Source organism: Gossypium raimondii, chromosome 13 (assembly GCF_025698545.1).
Source record: "Gossypium raimondii isolate GPD5lz chromosome 13, ASM2569854v1, whole genome shotgun sequence".
NCBI classification, from domain to species: domain Eukaryota; kingdom Viridiplantae; phylum Streptophyta; class Magnoliopsida; order Malvales; family Malvaceae; genus Gossypium; species Gossypium raimondii.
In genome coordinates this window covers 54,256,596-54,281,070 of record NC_068577.1, presented here as the reverse complement: position 1 = coordinate 54,281,070, position 24,475 = coordinate 54,256,596, and the positions used below count along the sequence as shown (strand labels likewise).

Sequence of the window (24,475 nt, the reverse complement as noted above, 5' to 3'; positions counted from 1 at the left end):
ATATAATAATAAACTCTAATGTGATTGTAAGTTCTTAACCTTTGATTCTATTAGTGGACCCTAATTTCATTTTAGGAGAAAAAATATTTGAACCCTTGTTTCATTCCCTTTTAAAAGGGAAATACAAAAGGTGCTACTCCTAGTTGGTTAGTTTCTAAATAGTGTTTTCCCGGGACAATTAATTACAAAAATAGATATTTATTATAGTGTTTTTTTTACACGTTGCCTAGAACTGTCCATAATCCCTTCCCAACCTATAAATAGAAGGATGATATGCTTCAAGGTACTCGAACTCACGTTTTCCTACATTGACAACAATGCTTATACCAGTCGAGCTAAGACTCAATTAGCTTGATGGTTCTAATTCGATTTGTATGTTATAAGTTATAACTCTAAGTTGATCTTAATAACATGGTTCTATTTAAATAACAAAGAAAATCTTTTGATTAGCAATGAAATTTTAACAGAACATTTTATAAGTTTAAAAATGTAAGGAATGCTATTTAGCATATTGAAAATCTTTAATTTTATAAATAAGTTTAAAATTTTAAATTTTGTCACATGTATTGTTTTATTTAATTTTAAAATTTTAAATATAATATAAAGATTTCTCAATCCTACTATTTATTTATGAATTAAAAAATCAGACTATGTTGCATGATTATAATATCAAAAAACATAATTTTAGAAAGTATTTCTATTTTTAATAATTTTATGATATTTTTAATTATTCAGAAATTTTACTTTCTTTATGACTTTTTAGTTATTAATTCCTTTTATTATGGTTTTCTTATACTATTAATAAAACAATTGATTGGGTTGGTGTGATGAGTTGGTGAGTACCAACTCGGTTAGGAAATGACTAATATACCCTTTTATTAAGGGCTACCATTATTATTTTGATGTTTTTTTTATTATTGTTTCATACTTTTATATAATTTTTAAATAAAAGAATTAAAAATAACATATCTAGAATTTGAACCATGTTTAATAATTTATAAACAATTTTTTTATCACTATACCAAAAATAATTCTTTAATATATAATTCAGTATTTATTGTATGTTATTCTTAAACACATTTTTATTCTAAATTTATGATTTTTACATGCATAGACATGTGATAAAATTTCTAACTATAAATAATATATCAACTTTTATTGTCATGTCACTTTTTTTACAGAAAAATAGATTGAATAATGTGGTGTACGAAGCAAAAGTAAATGAACTAAACTGACAAAAAAACTTGACATATCAAATTAACAATTTAACTATTGGATAGAAGTCGAATTAAATATTATTTTTCTTTTTGCATGGTAACAAAATGTAAAAGAGCTAAGATTTTTCTTTTGTTACTATATAGAGGATTAGCATTCACACATATATTTTTAGGACATACTCACACCACACATATTATTTAAAGAGAGTTGTCTAGATAAAAGTTTATTATTTGTTCCTTGAAGGCTCAAATTCGAGTGAAATTTATGGGTGAAGCCCTAGGTCATTAGGACAAACAAAGAAGTTCAAAAAATTTGGAATTTTTTGGGTACATAAAAAGTTAAGATTTTTAGCATTATGTTATTAAAAATAAAGGTTTAAATTATAGTTTTGGTCTTTTTACTATGTTTATGTTGGAAAAATCAGTTAAAAAACCGGTTTTATAGTTACGGTGAAAGATTTAAAAATTTACAAAACTAAGTCGTTTTATGATATTTATAATAATAAACCCTAACCGAATATTACTTTGCTTTGTGCGAGACAGATTCAAATTGATCTTGGTTTTCAACCGAACTTTTTTATTATTATTCTTGTACCAAATCGATTTTATGGGAATTATGTCGAGTGTGGACTCGAGCAACACGAACCAAATCATGAAAAAGAAACGAATTAATTACTTTCACTAAGAAAGTCATCCCACTTTATAAAAATTGGTAAAGATCATAATTCCCATAAAATATAATTTATTCAAAGTAAATTAATTTTCATAACTTTTTGACAGAATAACAATAACTTGATAATCTATGAAGTGTATTTTTAGGTCAACCAGTGCTCTCTATTTGTAGAGAAAAGTATAAGAATCCTTGTTGAATAACATTTGATAAATAATATTTATTTAATAGAAAATACATTCCTAGCCTGACCGAGAGAGAGGGGGGCGACACAACTTCTTATTTTCCCTTAGGGTTGTCGCCCCTCGTATCATGTATGATGGCAAATTAGGCCACTCATGTATTGGGTCTAATCATATGTGCTTCATGAACTTTTGACCTAACATTTTATAATTTAATATAATCCAATACTTGATTTATATTTCCCAAAATAAATATAATTTATTCAATTAATTTAATTAATTAAATTAACTAAATTAATTTCTCAATCAAATAATTTTTCAATCCAATTCTAATTACATTAAAATCATAACAACTTTGTTATAAAAGAATCTATGAGGAAATATATTTAATTTTCTTATTAAAATCCATAATAACTAGTTAATTTAATTTAATTTTATTTTCAAATTTCAATTATTTAATTATAGTTAATTAAATAATTCAAAAACCTTAAATTAATTTTCAAGTCATTTTGTACTTAGAGAAAATGCATTCATTTGTGAAAAGGATCTATTTCTCTTACTTCATCGCTTCTATTCATTTGGTTTTATATGCAATTCATTTTTGGTTTCAACGAAGTAGTGAAGAAATTGATTGGACATATATAATTAGGCCTTAAATACTTTATAATTAAGTTCTAACTTTTCGCATATTAGTTATAAAATTATTTAGTCACAAAGTCATTTCACTAATGTTTTGTGACTAAGCTTTCATTAATTATATACCATACGAAATCTACTTAATAAGTGCTCATCCAAGACTTTATCATAAGTGTGATACTATCATAGAATATCTTTAATCTCTTTGTATAATTCCATTATACTAATATGATTCTATTTTATCTCGTGATAATTATTACATATTCATTCATTAAATGTTAATTACTATCAGATAGTAATCGAGTCATTTATCACAAAGACAAATAACTCTTGGTCATGTTTACTTTTCATCTATCATGTAATACTGATTGGGGGATTTCATTTACCCTTTAGTTGGACTATGAATTTTATTGTTGCTGAGTGATGCTACATACTGTAGAAGTCATATACACAATGCACCAACTTTCAATTCGTTGTCTATTTGAACTCAAACTTATATCAAAGTATATGAGTCACACATGCATAGTCCATCATCTACTCAAGATTAAGGTATGTCACACTATGAACGTCACAAGTGAATAAATCTATAAACAGATCTATGATCTATTATACTTTGGTCCTGTCCGATATACTGTCAGCCCAGTTAGTCACATTTATGTCATTATCTTCAGGGAGTCATTGTAACACCCCAAACCAAGTCTAAACGTTATGACCGAATTTAGCGATGTCACATTGTAACACCCCTTACCCGTATTCGACGCCGGAATAGGGTACGAGGCATTACTAGAAGACATACATTTGCATACGTATTAAACCGAGTTACAAAATTTCATCCGAATTAAAACTTTTAAATTATTAACGTTCTTTTATAATTCTTTACAACATATCCTCGAAATATTATATTCATAACAAATAGGGCCTACGAGACCCGATATTTACACATGTAATTCAAAGCTTCATTTCCATTTCATTCAATTCACAATTTCTCATGTTCACAATTCAAATCAATTTCTCAATCCAATATATATATTTCAATCATCTAAGAATATAATTCAAGTTACACGAACTTACCAGGCTAAATTGCAGAAATACCAAAATTTAGGGACATTTTGGTAATTTTCTATTTTCCTCGAATTTCCACTCAATCTTGATATAAATTAATATTTCATTCAATTTATTAATTTAAATAATAAAACAATTCATTTCATGCAATTTGGTCACTTTTTGAAATTTTACAAATTTACCCTTAAAATATTACTTTTATTCAATTTAGTCCCTGAACCTAAAACATGCAAATTAGCCATTTTAATGAAAACTAATGCTAGTTGAATAATCATATATTTTACTCCTCCTCCTCTCCATTCCACATCCTTAATGTATATAACATGCTTATATGTAACATCGCCTATAATTTCACTATTTATTTATTTGTTCATTCAAAGTCATCCACTTGAGTCATTGTCACAAAATTATTTATATATTGAGCTACAGAACTCTGAATTAAGATCCGAAAATTTTCTATGAAACTATACTCACATATATTTTTACCATAAAATTTTAAGAATTTTTGGTTTAACCAATAAGTACATTTTATTCTTTAAATTCATCACTATTCTCATTGTTTGACAATTTTGACCCTTCTTCACTAAAAATTAATTATCTCTCGTACAAGATTAGGATAATGTTTCCGTCTATTTATATTAAAATAGACTCATTAAATATTTTAAACATATAAATTTAAGCCCATAATAATTTTTCTCCAATTTTTGATGATTTTTCAAAGTCAGAACAAGGGAACCCGAAATCATTCTGACCTTATCTCACAAAATTTATTATAAATCATGATTTACAATTCCATTGCTTACACCGTTTCTTCTATGAGAAACTAGACTCAATAAGCTTTAATTCCATATTTTTTTATCCTCTAATTCAATTTTCACGATTTATGGTGATTTTCAAAGTTAGACTACTGCTGCTGTCCAAAACTATTTTAGTGTAAAATGTTGATTACTAGGTGTATAACTCCCTTATTCCCTTTCTCTATAATATTTCCCATCACTTTCACTTATTTTTCTTCATTAATATATCAAGAACATAAGACCTTATATAAGAAAACTCTACTATAACATTATTTCCATGCTTTTTCAATAATATCAAACTTAAAAATATATTGAAATCTTGATGTTCTTACCTTGTGCTATTGATTTCAATCTTTAACTTGATTTTATCTCTCCTCCAGCTCTATTTCTTGAATCTAACTTGATATTCTAGCTCCCCATTGTCTCCTTGTTATTTTTCTCTCTTGGAAGCTATGGAAATTCTTTTGATTTCTAAGTGAAAATGGTAAATTTTTTGTGGAAGGACCAAATTGTAAAGAAAGTAAAACTTTCTTTCTTTTCCTCTCTTCTCACGTTGGTTGCTTGGAAGAAGATGAAGATTCTTCATCTTTCCTGCCATATATATACTAAATATAATAATCATAAAATAATAAAATATCATTTAAAAATTAAATTAAAATATTAATAAACTAATATTTATTTAATTAATTAATCTAAAATATCACCAACATCATCATTGCCTTCTAGATTTCTCTCTCTTCTAATTGACCATTTTTCCCTTTATAATCTTTAAAAATTCCATCATTGAGTCATCACTTAATTTGGTAAAATTGTGATTTAGTCCCTCAAAATTCTTCACCTTTTCAATATGGTCCTAATTCATCCATTTTCCTTAGCTTCTAGATTATTCCACCCTTAAAATATTTACACTATTAGTCATTCAAATTTTTCGTATTTACACTTTAACCCCTCAAATTTTGAGTATTTACTCTTGGGCAACAAAACTTTTCTCACTTTTGCGATTTAATCATTTCTTGAATTAATATGTCATAATATAATTCCTAATGTTGTCATAACTCAAAATTTCCCTTTTTGTCACTTTATTTCCTTATTTTACTATCAAGGATACTTACTTTCTTACTGTAGTAATTTTTGGGGTATTACAGTAGTAATTTTCGGGATATTATAGTCATGTGCTCTGATGTTGAAGAGAAAATATCTACCAATTAGATTTGATAGACGACATATTAGTCTTTCAATCGGTTTTCTTGTTTCCGGTTAAACTAAGAACATGTTTAGATTATCTACTCATACAAGCTGTCTTTCCATATTATGATCCAACCACGTAATACTACTTATTATTGGTTAAACGCTAGATAACCAATGAGTCAATTTTGCTTCCATTTTGCTTTGCGTGTAAAATTCGTTAAGGACAATATATAAAGAATTTTAATGTAATCAATAAATATTTTATTAAACCAATTTTGTTCAAACAATACAAGTATATATTGACAAAAATACTACACTAAGAGCACTAAATTCAATAGTTTAAAATTTAGATTTAATCCATATATTTTAATTTGACATAACTTGTTACGTCTATTTTTATAATGTCATGGTTAGTCCAAATAGTTAATACTGTTAACTATTTTGACCAAAATGTTGATGCGAAATGTTTCTTAAAGCCATTACCTTCCAACTAGACGTGTTCATAGGCAGGGATATCCGTCCAAACCTGAAGGTTTGCCTGAAATTTGGGAGGATATGGGCAAAATATTATGCCCAAAAAACAAACTAGGGAAAAAAATCAAGCCGATTTAAAATATGGGTTGAGTTTGGACTCGAACACTCAAGGCTTGAACTCGACCCTTTTTCTATGTGTATAAAATATTATATTATGTTATTTTTATATACATGATATAATTTATAACGCATAAAAATTAAATCTATAGTAATATATAATACTATAATGTAAATATTAAAAAAATGCTAAAATGTCTATTTATAAAAATTTAATAAATGAAAAAAATAAAAATATTAAATATTAAATTAAAAATAAAACAATATTTTCATAAAAATTCAAAAATAAAAATATGGGCAGGCTTAAAATGAACACGGGCCAGCCATTTATAAATATGAGCAAGTTTTGACAAAATTTTAGGTTTATACTTCACGTCGGGACAAGATTAGACAAGTATAAAGTGTATTAATATCATACTTAAACTTAGCCTGGCTCATGAGTACTTCTACTTCCAATTCATTATGCTGACGTGAAATTTTTTTGTCAAAAGAGAAAATTTAACATTAATATTTTAATTGAAATAATTAACAAAACTAATTATTCAGGCTATTTAATATCATTATAAAAGTAAAGAGATTAAATTATGCCAACTTAAAGTAGATGGATCAACACAAGAATTTGACCAAATATAAAGTTGATTTTGGTAATAATAAGTTGAGTAAATTGCACTAGTAGTAACCCCACTATTAGTGAATTTCTTTTTAGTCACCCAACTATGAAAAGTTACAAAATGATCACCCAATTATTAGTAAATTTCTTTTTAATCATCAAACTATAAAAAGTTACAAAATAATCACCTAACTATTCAATTTTGTTTGTGTTGGTCATTAGTTGGCTAACAGTGGCAGCTTTTAAAATTAGCATAATAACAACTTTAACCTTTAGCATTTATAGATTGTGTCATTTTAATCTTAATTCTAAAAAAAATCTAACCCTCAATATTTATATATTATGTAATTTGGGTGACCGTAAAAGACAAAATTGAATAGTTGGCCGACCATTTTGTAACATTCTATAATTTAGTGATAAAAAAAAATTTACTAATAGTTGGGTAACTACTTATAAGTTTTACCCGGTTTATTAACCCGACGGCCCGGTTCATTGCCACCGTTAATTTTGCCGCTATAATAACGAGGGCAAATTTATAAAACCCTAACTATAAAACCCTTGTGAAGTTCGCAATTCTAATGCATTTCCTTAGCATATCTACTTAATTAAAGTAAATTCCGGGACAAACAAGCTTTATTGAGCGTGAGAGAGACAGCAATGGAGGTCGATAGGGAGGACGGACGCTCGCAGAACCAATTGAGACCTCTCGCCTGTTCTCGCAACATTCTCCATCGTGCTCATGGCTCTGCCAGTTGGTCTCAAGGTACTTCATTTTAGAAAAAAAAATGAAAATTGGTGAGAAATCTTAGTATTTCGATTATAAATCTGATATATACATTAATTTAGGAGATACGAAAGTACTTGCTGCTGTTTATGGGCCGAAAGCTGGAACTAAAAAGAATGAGAACCCTGAGAAAGCTTGCATTGAAGTTATTTGGAAGCCAAAAACAGGACAAATAGGTGATTTCTTAAAATCCATTTGAATTGTTCTTGCATTTGAAGTTTGGTATGCTGGGAATTTCCAAAATATCTTACATTGGTGTTTAGGGAAACCGGAAAAGGAATATGAGATGATATTGAAGAGGACCCTAGAGAGTGTTTGTATTTTGACAGTTAATCCTAATACTACAACGTCAATTATAGTCCAGGTAGGTTATTTGTTAACTATCTGTGAAAAGTATCTCTTGTTTGTGGCCGAGTTGTTCATTGATCAAAGTTTTTTATGTTGTGTCTCAGGTTGTCAACGATGATGGTGCTGTATCCTTTATGCATTTCCCTTACTATTGTTGTACTGTTTCATTTCTTTGTTCCCTAGGTTTCAGTTTTCTGAAGATTAGGCTGCCAGTGTTTATATCCCAATCTTTGTTAGACATGTAACCAGAATTTACATTGGGGAAACTATAATTTTTGAAAGACATTGGCATTGCCCCTGAGAGTGTTCATGCTAGAGATTTTGTTTATCTTTTGCTTAAAATTACGACTCAGTGATTGTTTGCTTACCCCCAACCCAAACGGTTTTGATAGTATGTAGATATGTTATGCATCTTCTTGATGATATCGTGGTAATCCTTGATATTATCTCAAATAGCTTCTCCCGAGTGCCATAAATGCGGCATGTATGGCCCTTGTAGACGCAGGGATTCCTATGAAGCATCTTGCTGGTAAGCAATGCAGACATGCAGCCATATTCATGTTTCATCAATAATGAGTACTTGACTTCTTGCCAATGTTTTGCTGAATTATGCAGTCGCAGTATGTTGTTGTGTGGCCAAGAGTGGATATGTTATATTGGATCCCACCAAGCTAGAAGAGCAGGTTATTTTAGAATTCCTTTTTCCTGCACATTTCTTCTCTAACTAGAACTTAGCTCATGTGTGAGACTTCTAAGCCCCAAGAAAGGAAAAACAAATAGTATAAAATTTCGTTGATTAACATCAAATTGTATTCAAGTAGTCTGCAGTCTGCACTATAAACTATACTTTGACACCAGTGGCTTTCATTTGAGTGCAGCTTTATACAGAATGAATCGAGTAGTTGGCTTCTTGTAGATTTTGTTTAATTTCTATCTTCTGACCTTTACGTCTTTTATAATAGCAGAAAATGAAGGCTTTTGCATATTTAGTCTTCCCAAACTCTGTCCATTCAGTCCTTCCTGAAGGATCACTAAGAGTGGAAGGTGAACCTATTGAAAATGGGATTATTACATCTGTCACTCATGGTATAATGTCAGGTATTCATTGCTGTCTATTGGTTATCTTTTTCAAGTTAATTTTATTTTGTGGCTGTGGAATCACATATAATCTTAAAGAAAGGCAATTTTTTTGGTGATTTAAGGCTGCTATCAAATAAATTCAGTGTGTAATTTGCATTTTGGAGCAATAACTTGGGAATTGCAAATACCAGCTTCAATGAAATAGAATTGCTTGCCTTTGAAGTCTTTCTTACATGGGATTAGGGTGCTGTAAAAACTGTGATGTTGTTTTTTGGCCTCTTTCCACTTTTGATTCTAATATTTTCTCATTCAAACCGTTGTCCCAGTGGATGATTATTTTTACTGCTTAGAACGAGGGCGAGCTGCAAGTGTCAAATTGTCTGATTTTCTCAGGAGGAACTTGCAACAGCAGTCAACTGATTCATCCAAAGCTGGGTGACTTTAATAGCAGTTTCGGTCCCATAATCTCAACCGATGAGGAATCCCCGGTTTGTTGAATTTCGTTTTTTACCGGATATTAGCATTAACCATTGTTGTACTGATTTCTAGTTCTCATTTTCTCACTTTCACAACCTCTCCGACCAAATTGTATTAGAAATTTGATGTAAAGGATATGTAGTTTTATGGCCCCTATTGTTTTTAAGTTGTGATCTTGTTAGTACCATTGTTGATTAATGAATGTGGTATTCCCAAGAGAAGTGATAGCTTACCTTTACTATTTTGAGTTTTTATTTATTTATTATATAATGCCTACTTTTACTCATAAAATTTTTAAACCCTAAAATCGGAGAAAAATGGGCGCTTTAACTGGCTCGAAGTCACATTTTTGAAGTCACATTTTTACTCTCGGTAATTACAATGCTTTCTTAGATTATTAGATTTGATAATTTTAAAAACGGCATCAAAGGAATGTCAATGCAGTAAACTATTACAACAACCATTTCCCCCAAAGGAACTGTGTAAATTGGATAGTGTTTTCCTTTACCTGTGTCGGCCAGGCTAGTTATTTACCATTATGTTTAAGTGCAGTAAGTAGGATGCCTAACATTTTTAACAATGATAAAATGGTCTGAACTACCCATACATTTAGAATTTACTGGCCATGGATTGGATGGTACGGAATTCTTAGCTAACCCATTCACTGCTTGGAGGGGTTCGGTACATGAGAATTTAATTAATGGGAGAGTGATTTTGGTGTTTGGCATATTAAAGGCACTATCTTTGGGATTGGAAAGTTAAATTTTGTCTTTGAGATAAAATTATCTTTTCTTTCTTATTTATTTCTTTCATAAATTTTTTGAAGGTATTTATTTCATTATTTTTATGCAATATTTTTTCACTACAAAATCATGAAAATGGTTTAATTTTAAATTTATTTTAAATACTATCAATTTAAATTTAATTTAAAATTTAAAATTTTATTTTAAATTTAATCCTATAATAATTGAGATAAATGTATTACTTTTTATTTAAAATAAATTGATTAAATTACATATTTGTTAATAATAAACTAACTTTTTATTAATTATAAATATCACTAAAATGTTAAAATTAATAAAATTTACATTTTATTTGATGGTAAGTTCAAAATTTTAATGAATTAAAATTTTAATATCTTCTGTATTAACAACAATGTCAATGTTAACTAAACTAAAATTCATGTTAACACTTTGTTGAAATTTTATTTACTTCTTCATATTCTTAATAATCATATTCTATTCTATCTTTTTGGAAATGGAAGAAAAATTGGGTAGGAAAATAAATGATTCTTGAAACAATGCTAGTCTTGAAACATAACTTCTCATTTATGTTAATTTATTTCTTCATTTCATTTTCTACCATTGGTACACTGTCTTCATTAATGGTGCCATTGAGACCATACCATACCAATAACCCCAACTTACCAAATTAAGTTCATAACTACACCGCCAATGTATACCTTTGTATATATCTTTGCCTGTCTCTTACAAGCTTTTCAGTCATAATCCTCCGATATCAGTTTCTTTTTATTCCTATGGAATTCCATGGCAGAAAAACTGGTCATTGCTACATGGATAACGAAAGCAATCCATTGCAATCTCCTTCTCGGCTTTCGATTCGAACTCACCTTGATATGTATGACCAAGATCCCCAGTTCAGCCCCGGAAGACCACCGAGCCCTCGATCAAGTGCCTCTGCTTTGCAGTTGATGTTGCCACCTGGTAGTCCTGAAACACCATGGACACTCTCTCCTCTTCAAACGCCGTCCCCTGCTCTCCTCTACCATTGCGTTGCTTCTCTTCATCGACAAGACGGAAATATCCACTCGATTGCAATCTCGAAAGGGTTGGTTTTCACTGTCTCTGATAGCAAACGTATCCGAGTATGGAGGCAGCCTGAATGCATCGAGCGGGGTTGTATCAAGACAAGTTCCGGTGAAATCCGGGCCATTTTAGCTTACGGTAACAAGCTTTTCACCGCGCATAGAGACTGCAAGATCAGGATTTGGAACTACACCGTTTCCGATAGTTTCGGGTACAAAAAGATCTCAACACTCCCGAAGAGAAGCTCGTTTCTTTTGTTCCCTAAGACAAGCAGCCAACAACATAAAGATTGTGTTTCTTGCATGGCTTATTACCACGCCGAAGGGCTGTTGTACACTGGTTCATATGATAGAACAGTTAAGGCATGGCGGCTCGTAGATAACAAATGTGTGGACTCATTTGTGGTTCATGAAAGCAAAGTTAATGCCATAGTGGTTAACCAAGATGATGGGTGCGTTTTCACTTGTTCATCTGATGGATCAGTGAAGATATGGAGAAGGTTATATAGAGAAAATTCCCACACTTTAACCATGACACTCCGGTTCCAACAATCACCCGTTAATGCCATGGCAATAAGCTCGACATTTAGCAATTGTTTTCTCTATTCAGGTTCATCCGATGGCACTGTAAACTTTTGGGAGAAAGAAAAAACATCCGGTAGGTTCAATCATGGCGGGTTCTTACAGGGTCATCGGTTTTCGGTTCTTTGTTTAGTGGCTATTGAGAAGTTGATATTCAGTGGCTCGGAAGATACGACGATCAGGGTGTGGAGAAGAGAGGAAGGGAGTTGTTTTCATGAATGTTTGGCAGTGCTTGATGGACATCGAGGGCCTGTTAAATGCTTGGCTGCTTGTTTACAAATGGAGAAAATTGTGATGGGGTTTTTGGTTTACAGTGCTAGTTTGGATCAAACTTTCAAGGTTTGGAGGGTCAAAGTCATGCCTGAAGAGCAAACTTGTTTCGATTTTGCAGATCGTAATGATTCGAAGACGAAGACGAAGACGGAATATGAGATGAGTCCCGTGTTGTCTCCTTCGTGGGTTGAGAAGAAGCTTCGAGGTAATCTTTTCCAGTAAATTTAAGACAATATTTATGTTGGTAGTTCAGTTTGGTTGTTCTTACGTTAGTTCTTTTGTAATGCTTAGATTTCAACTTAGATAAGCCTTGGAATCAGTATTAAGGCAATCGTTTTCAGGGGGTCATCTCACTAAATTAGCTGTTTTCGTATTTTTTCATGTATTTGAAGGATCTTACTCCATACTATTGTCGGAACATTCGACGATTATAGATGTCAAGAACGGATACTTTAGAAAACGAAAAATCCAAATAACATAACCCAATCACGAAGGGACTACTGCAATAATACTACTTGGACTAGGATATGAGTAGGGATATTGATATGTTGTATGTTTAATATTTTCTTAAACTTTCCACGTAATTGGAGGATACTTAGAGGATCCCATCCCATCCCGAGTATGGATTGAACACGGGTGTTGCATATGGGTACTAAGAAAAGTGAAGAGCCGGTGCAACATAGGTTAGAGAGTCAAAGCAACACTACAGTCTTATATCACTAAAGTATACTATTCATTAGGCCAATGAAATTTCTCTCAACCAAAACGAACCTGTGGAAACAGATGAACGATATACTGTATAATGCTTCAGTTTAGACCAGTATGCAAAGTACCGGATCATTTCGACTAGGAGGTAAGTGTATCAGTGTTCCATATGCTTGGCCACTGCTATCTGTAATGACAAATTCAACATGAACACTAGTATAGAAAATCAATCATTCCATCATGGAATGCATATAAAGTTTTATAAAATTGGTATGAAATAAAGCTCAAATTGGTTCATTAGGAATCGGTTGCTATATTTCTAAACACGAACGTAGGTAGAATTCAGAGAAGTCAGCTTGGTGATAGTCTAGAAGCACTAGTTTGGTTTCTCATTATCCATTCGACAGTGAGAAATTATATCTATTTATGTTATGTTCCTGCATCTTCTTTGCTCTTGTTTGGAAGATGAATACACAGAATTCGAGTTGATATAAACTTCTATTTCAAGTTGTTTTACATTTCATATGCTAAACTTTTTGAACAAATACTTTGCTTTCTTGAGAATGAATCGATGCTCACCTCAACAACAAAAATTAGACTCCTTTCACATCCGGAATTTCATGCAAGTGGAACAATAACGTCTAAATTATTCTTCACTGACCATTTTTGAGGGTAGAAGGAATTTGATGATTCAATACTAAGCTCCCAAACCATGATTCTCGAGCAGTCCAGCGGTAAGCCTTCCATCCGGCGTTCATCTTCCACAACTTGTTCTATGAATGAGCTTACCTTCCAATTCAAAGCAATGGAAATTAAAAGAATGAAAGAAATATGTACCAAGGCATTTCAACATAGTTTATGGCGCATATAACTCTTCCAAGGGTAAATTTTTGGAGGACAGAGTCTCAGTCTTGCACACCGAGTTTTCAAGAATTCCATTCACCTTTTTTATAGGTTTCGTTTTTGTTTATGTCTTTTCACTTATTCCTACAGTGAGGTAAAATAATAAGAAACTTAAAAGACGATCAAAGAAGATCTAAGAAATACTAACTTGGAAGCCATCTTCGACAGTGTCAAGCTGTTTAATCGGTTCAAGAGTAGGTCGATGCCAACGCTTTAGATCCCGGAGTATGGTACTGTTAAAGGCAAACCCTGACATTTCAGCATGGAATCTTCGGAATCTCCGACTTAGTCTGTTTAGATGCCAACCAATGACTTGAACTCCATTACAAACAGGGCCTTCCAAACAAAATCTGCTTTTGTCCTATGTTTGTTTGGCCACAGTCCATGTCCCGAACTGCCTATAAACAAAGACCAGAGTGAAATAAACTACAGCAGTGAGCACATGTAAAAGGGAAAAGAAACAAGCTGTGAATCTAAATGAACTAACTAAAAGAAGCATAACCAAGACATGACCTAAATAAGCTAACTTTCGTTTTCATTTTCATTAGGAAATGCATAGTAAGCATAATCAATACATATATGTATGTATGTGAAGAAGATACCTAATATGCCTCATTTGCTGAAAGAGATCGATTGAGCAGACATTATCCTCATTAGCAAAGTAGATAATTCCATCAAGACGATGAGTTTCGATGTGAGATAATGCCACATTTCTTTGGTGAACTTGTCTGTCTTTTATATCAGTCAGATTTCTCTTACAAACAAGATGTCTATACATAACACTGCTCCTTCTTAGGATGTCAGCGGTTTCCTCAGACTGCAAGTTCATCTCCACAACTATCCACAGTAAAGGAGCTTTAGCCAGCTTTAATGTGTATGCCAAGCGGTTTAAATAATAAGCTTGAAGCAGTCGAGTATATGACGGAGTCGCAACTATCAAAAGCTTACGAGTTTCCTGATTTTTATCGACAAGAAGTGTAGGATTCGTCATGGCATTATCTAAATTCCCGACATTGTCATCGATCCCTTTGTTATCGAGATTTAGAGAATTACCAACTGTTGATACTATCCCATAAGAGAATGCTTGGCCCTTGAACTGGGATTCGTATAACAAATGTCCATGGAAATGAATGGTGTTAACCCAATCAAAAGACCAACTATGAAACAGATGAAGAAATGTAAAAGGACCCTCTTCCAAACTTGTTCCTTCTGTTTACACCTGTCGAAAGGCCGAGCTGATTTTGTCGAGAAAACACTGAGAATCAAAGCTTGAGAATCCGATAAACCGAAAAGAGAAGATAGCAATCTACCACCAATTGGTGGATAGTTCTCATTACATGATGCAGGATTGGATAAAGGAGAAGGAGCTGAACGTTCAGCCTCCTCCCCAGTATTCGAAGTCCCTTGCCGAGGCAAAGGAGATTTCTTCTAATGGATGCCATCAACACTAGTCTGATTTACTTCTTAAATCAATAAGGAATCACCACAAAACAGCAACCAAATTCTATCAGAAAATAGGTTTACTTTACTAATACGACACTTAAATATATGGCAACGTTTTCCAGTAACAATGCCAAAGTAAACTTGTTGAACTACAATGAACTGTCTAAGCAACTATATCAATGGTTTTGAAATAACCTTTAATTGAATTACCTTAAAAACGAAAATGGGTATTCAATTTTCGACCCCAAAAGTCTTAAATTGTGGAAGATTTGCATTGGTTTTGAGAGTTGAGAGCCTGCACTGTCGCTCCGTTGCTACTTGCTTTGTTTTGTTCTTAGTAATGGAAATGGAAGAGATTGAGGTGTTTTAATACATGTGTGTGAGGACGTGATAGCAGCACACGGCATCCATGGCGGCCCGATAAGGCAATCGCCACGGGCGCACCAGTTTAGGTTCATTTCTGCTGTTTTAGCCATTACAGCTTAGACACTCAACCTTTGTTTTGGTAAGTGGAGTTTGATTATTGACTTTCTAGTCAAATATGAAGTTTATTTCCATTTATGGTATTTTTTGAGATATTATTAAAAATTATTGGTAAGGTGAATATTCGAATATATCATACACAATTATATATGTCTCAGGAACTGAATTTTGAAATTTAAAATGTAATATTAATTTTATTAAAAATAAAAGTATAACAATTAAATTTTAAATTTATAAAAAGTATAAAAATATATTTTAAAATTTTAAATATGTTAGAAATCATTTAATAACTAATATTCTCAATTAATTTTATTTTTATTTTCTGGTTGAGCCTTAGTTGTATCTCACAATTATGATCATAAAATAAAATAAAATATAAATTTGAATACAATTAAACACATATTTCCTACTTAAGATTATTGGGTATCCCTTTTAACAACTTAACCATTACATTTATTTTTCTAACTCTTCTATTCAATAAAATTTTATATAAAACATACATCATCAATTCATCAATGCGAACATTTCTCTTATTTATTTTTTAATTTAAAATATTATACATATATTTTATATTTTATTCGAAATAAAATAAAATAAAATGACTTAAAATATCAAATTTTCATAGTTTAAAATTAGTATTTATTAAACTATTGAATTAATTAGTAAAAATTATCTAATTTTATTTATATTTAATTTTAAGTGAAATAAATTTATATTTTAAGTTCAATTTCAATAATTAATTTGAAAACTAATAAAAGAATTAAGGGTTAAAGGCCCATGAACCGGAGTCGACAGTCCTCCGAGTTTACTCAGATCTGTTTGTCTTTCCTTCCCGACAAATAGGGAGAAGCAGATATAACTAATATTCCTCCATTGCCGTAGCCGTAGCCATAGCCATGGCGATTGGCTCCTTTCTTATTCTCTTTATTCTCTTCTTTTTTTCTTCTTTAAATCCAATCCTTTCTCTTTACGAAGATCAAGTAGGCCTGGTGGATTGGTAAGCTCAACTTCTCGCTTCAATTTCACATTTAACAACAATTCTTGCTCTCTTTTTACTTCATTGAACTTGATTCAAACTCAGCTTCAACTCTTTTTTCTTTAATTTTTTAATTCTAATTAAAAATTTTTTATCTATTAGGCATCAACAATACCTCGGGAAAGTGAAGCAAGCTGTGTTCCACACTCATAAAACTGGTCGGAAACGAGTTGTAGTATCCACTGAAGAGAACGTTGTAGCTTTACTTGATCTCCGCCAAGGCGAGATTTGTAAGTCCAATTCATTTGAGTTACTAATTATCGCGTTTTGTTTTATTTATACTTTTTCTTCAGTTTTTGTTTTCGGTTTCTGTTTTCAGTTTCTATTGAACTTTTGTTTGGTTTATGGCTGGTTTTTTTATGTAGTTTGGAGACATGTTCTTGGGTCTAACGATGTCATCGATGGAATCGATATTGCTCTTGGAAAGTGTAAGTATGCTGATATCCAATTTACTTTTAAAGAAGTAGAAAAAAAAAAAAAGCAAAAAAAACAAAACACTTGTGTGGTTTTAGTTATTTATTGTTCTTGTATTACTTGGTTCGGTTTCTAACTTGTGTTAGTTGAGCATTTGATCGGATATTTTGTTTGAATGACTATTGTTTTCTTCTTCTGGTGTCAGTAAGGGAAGGCGTGACTTCATGCTTGTACAGATGATTATGTTTTGAATAAATTTCATTCTTGTAGATGTCATTACCCTTTCATCAGGAGGAAGTATTTTGAGAGCATGGAATCTTCCCGATGGGCAGATGGTGTGGGAATCTTCTCTTCGGGGTCCAAAGCACTCAAAATCATTGTTATTAGTGCCGGTTAGCATCAGAATTTCCATTTTCCATAATCTTTCTAATTAACATAATTTCCCTTTGTATTTTTTGATAGTCTGTTTTCAATGGATCATGGCTTCTGATGTTTTCTGATGGGCTGATTGTATAGGAATCCTCTCTATTAGATTTTCTGTTATACAATCTAGATTATTCTCCTTAAATTTTAATCCAAAAGATTTTAGTTGTCTGTACTATGTAGCACATTCTATTAGGGAAGGCAAAACCCGAACCGTTTGATGGATTCCGAACCAATCCGCTTCGAATGGAGCGGAATTTTTCTTTGAAAACTGGCTGCGGGGTGGGGTGGATTTTTTCTTTTGGATAGTGGGTATGGAATAGTTTTGGTAATTACTTACTCCACCCTACCCGCTCTACTATATGAAATTACTATTTTATCCTTATATATATAAACTATTAAAGGGGTAAAAATGTAATAATTTAATATAGAAAAAAGAATACATATATTTTATGTTTAAATTTTTTTTGAAAAAATCTGTTTAAATATTTACTCATTCTTTTAAAAAGAATGAAAATATTAAAGATGTTTAAAAAAATTTAAATTGAAAAGGAGTGGTGTGGGGCGGAGATGGATGTATCCAACATCCATGGAAGTGGTTGTGGTTTTTAAGATTATACATCCATAGTGGAGCAGGGCTGGTGGTGGAGCAGAGCATGCCAACTGTGGAGCGGTGATGAATTTAGCAATATTTGCCCCCGCTCTGCTCCATTGCTGTCCCTATATCTTATAGGATGAGGCTAGTATATGTATAGAAGTGTTCTTTATTGAATATTTCTTATTGCCGTGACTTTTATCCATTCATTATTGTTTTAACATATATCTTCCAGTAGAACTTCATACCTTCCCTTTGGACAGGCCGTTTGAAATTGTATTTAGCGGTTTACATGGAAATTGTATAATTCTAGAAGCACATATGATTGACTATATAGTATATTGATGTTTTGCAGACAAATTTGAAAATTGAAAAGGATAATATAGTCATCATTTTCAGCAATGGTCGTCTCAATGCTGTTTCCTGCATAGATGGGGAGGTTCTCTGGGAGAAGGATTTTGAAGGAGAAAGGTTAGTCCAATTAAAAAGTTTTATGTTTCAACAGCTTCCTCCTCTTTCAGATTAATTGTATGATTGATGTACATTGCCATGCTACTTGCAGTCTCGAGGTTCAGCAGGTAATTCAGCCTCCTGGCAGTAATTTAATATACGTTGTAGGATTTGCTTCTTCATCCCTGTTTGAGATGTATCAAATCAATGCCTTAAATGGAGAGTTGTTGAAGCATGAAAGTGCTGCCTTTTCTGGTGGGTTTTTGGGAGAAGTTTCACCTGTTTTTAGTGAGACAGTTGTGGCCCTTGATTCCACAGGGTTGATTTTGCTGACAGTAAGTTTCCAAAATGGAATGATTAGTTTTCAACAGACGCCAATTTCAAATCTTGTCAAGGATTCCTTTGGACCGGCTAAAATAATACCTTCATCAGTTACAGGAATATTTGCAATTAAAATGAATGCAGTTACCATAGTTATTAGAGTGACAGATGAGAACAAGCTGGAAGTGGTGGAAAAAACAAATCATGAAACATCTATTAGTGATGCTCTCCCAATCTCTGAGGGCCAACAAGCATTTGCATTGGTTCAACGTGCAGGCCCCGAGATTCATCTCAGAGTAAAGCTTGCTCACAATTGGGATGATAATTTGCTTAAAGAAAGTGTTAAAATGGACCAGCATCGTGGGCTGGTCCACAAGATTTACATCAATAATTATATCAGAGCCGATAAGTCTTATGGATTTCGGGCATTGATTGTGATGGAAGATCATTCATTGTTGTTATTGCAACAAGGTGAGATTGTCTGGAGCAGGGAAGACGGTTTGGCATCAATAATTGATGTCACGACTTCAGAACTCCCTGTGGAAAGGGATGGTGTATCTGTTGCAAAAGTGGAGCACAACCTCTTTGAATGGCTTAAGGTATGTGAAATATGAATCTTATAAGATGATTTCAAGAATGTTCTTCTCATTTTAACTGAATGTGTTGGTTGACTGCATGATAACTCTTTTCGTTTCTCATAACATGTTGAATTATCATAACGAAATCCTGAAAGAATAATTAACGAGGCACAAGGAGAAAGAGAGAATGAAATTCTGTATCTCATTCATCATCAAATCTCTAATAATACCTAATAATCAGCTATATTATTCTATTTACATTTCTTAACACTCCCTCTTAAGTTGGAGCATTGATGTTATTCATGCCTAGCTTGGTTCAAATATAATCAATTTGAGATCCACTAAGAGATTTTGAAAAGATATCTCCTAATTGATCTCCCATTCTGACATAACCTGTTGGTATGAGCTTTTGTTGAATCTTATGTTTGGTTCGCTTATGAAATACTGGATTGGAAGATATATGAAGAGCAGCTTGATTGTCACTTTATAATTTTCCTGGTAACAACTTTTCCAATCCCAGTTCAGCCAGTAATTGTTGTAACCACATAATCTCACACACAGATTGTTACATAGCTCTATATTCGGATTCTGTACCGCGACACTAAACTTTGCTTCTTGCTTTACCAAGAAATTAGATTTCCTCCCACATAAACACAGTAACCGGTAGTTAATCTCCTATCCATCTTTGATCCTGCCGAATCTGAATCAGTGAAGCATTCAATGCCTGTGTGCCCATAATTCTGATATAGAAGCCCACGGCCTGCAGCTCCCTTTAGTTAACATAAGATTATGTGCCCATAATCTTTGATGTGGTTCTGATATTGTAAAGATTATGGATAAACATTTCTGAGCCTACTTTTTTCTTTTCTTTGTGTATTCACCACAGAGTTTGCTAAGTGGTTTGTCTACTCTCTAAATAGTATTATGCTATTTTATTGTTAGAAACATGAACTTCCTAAAACGCTCAAACCTTCCATAACTGCTTTCATTATTTCAAATGGACTTGAAGATGCATTTCTTTGGTTATAAATCCTCTTTAACAATGTGTTGACAAGGTGCTCTTTTTCTTAAGGGTCATATGCTGAAGCTCAAGGGAACACTAATGCTTGCAAGCCCTCAGGATATAGCAGCCATACAAAGTATGAGATTAAAAAATTCCGAGAAAAGCAAAATGACCCGAGATCACAATGGCTTTCGGAAGCTGCTTATAGTACTAACAAGGGCAGGGAAGCTTTTTGCATTGCATACTGGAGATGGACATATTGTCTGGTCTTACTTGTTACAGTCTTTACAAAAATCAAAGGTGTGTCAACATCCGATAGGACTAAACTTGTACAAGTGGCAAGTTCCGCATCATCACGCTATGGATGAAAATCCATCTGTGCTTGTAATTGGCAAGTGTGGTCCGAGTTCTGATGCACCAGGTGCACTTTCTTTTGTTGACACTTATACAGGAAAGGAGCTTAGTTCTTTAAGTCTTGTTCATTCTGTTGCACTAGTTATTCCACTGCCATATACAGATTCAACAGAACAACGTCTCCATCTGTTAATTGATGCTGATAAGCATGCACATTTATACCCCAAAACACCCGAGGCTATTAGTATTTTCGAACGTGAGTTTTCAAACATATACTGGTACTCTGTCGAGGATGATAATGGCATAATCAAGGGGCATGCTTTAAGGGGCAAGTGCACTGGTGAAGTGGCTGATGAAGTCTGCTTTGACACCAGGGAGTTGTGGTCAATTGTGTTCCCCTCGGAATCAGAAAAGATCATTGCAACTGTCACTAGAAAACTGAATGAGGTAAAGTGTCAATCAGCATGGTGATCTTAGGAGTTTTGTGGACTTAGTTGCAGTGTACAGCAATATTGCATGAATTGACTGCTCTCACAAGTTAAAGCTTTTGGTTATGCACTTCTCAACTCTAGGCTTTTAACCGTTGCATGAGACTTGTATTGACTTCTTATTTCATAAAAACCAGTTCTGTATGATTTTCTTGTGCTGTAGTGTCATGTGGTTAATGGGGGCTACGGAAGATGGGTAAATCTGGTTAAATGTTTGAATGTCTATTGGTGCCTTGTTGTGAATTTTGCATGTATAAACCATAGTTAATGACTTTTGGTTTGAGTTTTCTAGGTTGTACATACTCAAGCAAAGGTTATAGCAGACCAGGAGGTCATGTATAAATATATATCAAGAAATCTACTTTTTGTGGCAACTGTTGCACTCAAAGGCAGTGGTGAAATTGGATCTGTTACACCAGAAGAATCATGGTTGGTTGCATATCTTATTGACACTGTAACAGGCCGTATATTGCACCGAGTGACCCATCATGGCTCACAGGGTCCTGTTCATGCTGTAAGTTTACATTATTTTCTCGCATTGGTGTCACAAGCAGCTATGAAAGGGATACAATGGATAATGCTTTTTGTTTATTGTAGGTTTTTAGTGAGAACTGGGTTGTCTATCACTACTTCAATCTTAAAGCGCACAGATATGAGATGTCAGTCATTGAAATTTATGACCAATCTCGGGCTGTAAGTGGACCGAACTTGAGTCATTTACGTTGAACTGCCTGTATCTTAATTCAGTTAAATTTATCTTGTTCCAACTTAAATACTATTTTACAGGACAATAAAGATGTTTGGAAGCTTGTTCTTGGAAAGCACAACCTTACCTCGCCGATTTCTCTATATTCTCGCCCAGACGTCATAACAAAATCGCAATCTTACTTTTTCACTCATTCTGTGAAAACCATAGCTGTGACCTCAACCACAAAGGGTATTACTTCAAAGCAGCTTCTAATTGGTACAATTGGTGATCAGGTTTGTTAGATAGGGTTGCCTTCACTGCTTCTTTATGAGTTATTCATGTTTTCTTTTTAAAAGCGTTGGTATTCCTTTATACAAATAATAGCATTGTATGGTACTTCTGTCTGCTGCATGAACTCAACCATGTTTTACAGGTTTTGGCACTTGAGAAGCGTTTCTTGGATCCTCGTCGAACAGTTAATCCCACACAAGCAGAGAAAGAAGAGGGCATTATACCACTAACTGATTCATTGCCAATCATTCCTCAAGTTAGTTTCTTTATATTAGCCAGCTTATTTCTTTTAATTTTCATACATGTTAAGTGGTAGCATCGTTTCGGTTGAGAAATACCAATTTATTAAGATTCTCCTTTAGTATCATGCAAGCATGCACCCATGGACATATGCATATGTGGAATCATAACTGACAGTCATTAATGAATTGTTTCCAGTCCTATGTTACACATGCCCTTCGAGTGGAAGGTCTTCGAGGTATAATAACCGTGCCTGCTAAGCTGGAATCAACAACCCTCGTCTTCGCACATGGCGTGGACCTCTTTTTTACTCAACTTGCACCATCGAGGACATACGATTCACTCACAGACGATTTTAATTACGCCCTGCTCCTCATAACAATCGTGGCACTCATGGCAGCAATCTTTTTAACCTGGACTTTGTCCGAGAGGAAAGAACTACAAGAAAACTGGAGATGAGTAAGTCTCGGCTTAATGTTCATTTACACTTGTGTACTAACAAAATACACTTTGTTTTAGTTGACAGAGATGCTTTTTATGGTTTGAGCTTAGATTTGGAGGTATGTCTCTTCCTGATTTGTAGTACTCTTCTAAATATTGTATCATGCCCGCTCTTAAATGTCGAATTGAATTTTTAGCAATTTGGTGCAAGGTTATATCAAAATGGATTTATTTGATTATTACTATGATGGAATCTTCTTTCTATCTTTTCAGTTTTCTCAGTAGCTTAACTTAGAATTTCGTTTAGATGGTTGACAAATTTATAGGTACTCAAAGCAAGAAATAGAAAAGCTAAAACTTGCTTCGTATTAAATAACTTGATTAAGTTTGAACGATTATGAGAATCAAATTTTTATTTATTAGATAAATAATTTGATTGAATTGTGTTGGAGTACTTTGATTTTTAGCTTGAATCAAGCCGTATTTTCAAAACTTGATCAAGCTTGAGCAGACAAATACAACCATGTAATAAGGGAATCAGGCTAGAGCCTATGTAATAGAAAAGTTGAACTGCTAATGACATGTTATGTTTTTGCAATTTATTAACCAAGAATATGTTTTATATTTGGTCAAATTCTGCTATTAGACCAGTTGTGGATTTAGTACCTTTACTTTAATTTGGTCATTTTTAGTCCTTGTACTTTTAGAATTTAAAAATTTTAATCCTAACCAAGTGATAACTATTGAATTCATTAAGTTCTGATATTTTTAAAATTTGATGTGTCAAATATATTATTACATTTGCAATGCTATGTCTTCTAATGATTGTTGTTTGCATTAAGATTAAAATATTGAAATTCATAAAATATAGCCACTAAGAATATACAATTGGCGAACTAGATTAAATCTATAACTTTAGGCATAATATAGGACTAATGACATAATTTAACCAAATAGATTTAAAAGGTTAAAATATCAAATTTTGAAAAGAATAAGGATTAAAATTGATAGGTAGAATTTGAACATTACCTTTTCCACTTATTCAGGAAGAATAAAAGGAATAGAATATGTTCAGCATGTATATACTTATCACGAAAGAATATGAGAATTGATTCATTCATCATCAATTGCCTTACATACTGAATTCTCCTCTTGCTCTGTAATGGATTTTGAAATTTAAATATAACCACTATCACCATGTTGAATATATTCATAATTATTCAACTCTTGGGGCCACAAATTAAATATTATCAAATCCACCACTGGTCAAGCTTTGTCTCAACCTTCACCCTGTTTT

The 24,475-nt window shown here is 32.7% G+C and overlaps 3 protein-coding genes and 1 pseudogene across 3 annotated transcripts; 3 read left to right on the top strand and 1 right to left on the bottom strand.

Moving 5' to 3' along the window:
• Positions 1 to 7,506: 7,506 nt before the first annotated feature.
• On the top strand, positions 7,507 to 9,863 carry LOC105784099 (exosome complex exonuclease RRP46 homolog). The gene is made up of 8 exons (XM_012609893.2): positions 7,507 to 7,716; positions 7,800 to 7,913; positions 8,001 to 8,101; positions 8,190 to 8,210; positions 8,542 to 8,614; positions 8,701 to 8,768; positions 9,051 to 9,183; positions 9,492 to 9,863. Exons 1-8 carry the CDS (start codon positions 7,611 to 7,613, stop codon positions 9,602 to 9,604), a joined length of 729 nt encoding a protein of 242 aa, XP_012465347.1. The 5' UTR covers positions 7,507 to 7,610; the 3' UTR covers positions 9,605 to 9,863.
• Positions 9,864 to 11,075: 1,212 nt separating this feature from the next.
• Positions 11,076 to 12,764, top strand: LOC105782312 (protein JINGUBANG). The gene has a single exon (XM_012606984.2). It carries the CDS (start codon positions 11,180 to 11,182, stop codon positions 12,542 to 12,544), a length of 1,365 nt encoding a protein of 454 aa, XP_012462438.1. The 5' UTR covers positions 11,076 to 11,179; the 3' UTR covers positions 12,545 to 12,764.
• A 556-nt stretch (positions 12,765 to 13,320) lies between these two features.
• On the bottom strand, positions 13,321 to 16,754 carry LOC105781710 (probable beta-1,4-xylosyltransferase IRX9H; annotated as a pseudogene).
• Positions 16,633 to 23,423, top strand: LOC105782311 (uncharacterized). Its single transcript, XM_012606981.2, has 12 exons — positions 16,633 to 16,853; positions 16,995 to 17,122; positions 17,258 to 17,320; positions 17,577 to 17,698; positions 18,680 to 18,795; positions 18,887 to 19,694; positions 20,746 to 21,477; positions 21,811 to 22,032; positions 22,116 to 22,211; positions 22,305 to 22,499; positions 22,640 to 22,753; positions 22,936 to 23,423. The coding sequence occupies exons 1-12, from the start codon at positions 16,753 to 16,755 to the stop codon at positions 23,194 to 23,196; spliced, it is 2,958 nt and encodes a 985-aa protein (XP_012462435.1). The 5' UTR covers positions 16,633 to 16,752; the 3' UTR covers positions 23,197 to 23,423.
• The last annotated feature ends 1,052 nt before the right edge of the window (positions 23,424 to 24,475 follow it).

What these genes read in the sequence shown, in the direction of transcription:
- LOC105782312 (XM_012606984.2), top strand. Translation starts at nt 11,180, where the DNA reads ATGGAATTCCATGGCAGAAAAACTGGTCATTGCTACATGGATAACGAA.
- LOC105784099 (XM_012609893.2), top strand. Translation starts at nt 7,611, where the DNA reads ATGGAGGTCGATAGGGAGGACGGACGCTCGCAGAACCAATTGAGACCT. An exon ending in TCCTATGAAGCATCTTGCTG is followed by an intron (nt 8,615 to 8,700) that starts GTAAGCAATGCA and finishes TGAATTATGCAG; the next exon opens with TCGCAGTATGTTGTTGTGTG. An exon ending in CACTCATGGTATAATGTCAG is followed by an intron (nt 9,184 to 9,491) that starts GTATTCATTGCT and finishes CCGTTGTCCCAG; the next exon opens with TGGATGATTATTTTTACTGC.
- LOC105782311 (XM_012606981.2), top strand. Translation starts at nt 16,753, where the DNA reads ATGGCGATTGGCTCCTTTCTTATTCTCTTTATTCTCTTCTTTTTTTCT. An exon ending in TCTCCGCCAAGGCGAGATTT is followed by an intron (nt 17,123 to 17,257) that starts GTAAGTCCAATT and finishes TTTTTTATGTAG; the next exon opens with TTTGGAGACATGTTCTTGGG. An exon ending in ACCTCTTTGAATGGCTTAAG is followed by an intron (nt 19,695 to 20,745) that starts GTATGTGAAATA and finishes CTTTTTCTTAAG; the next exon opens with GGTCATATGCTGAAGCTCAA.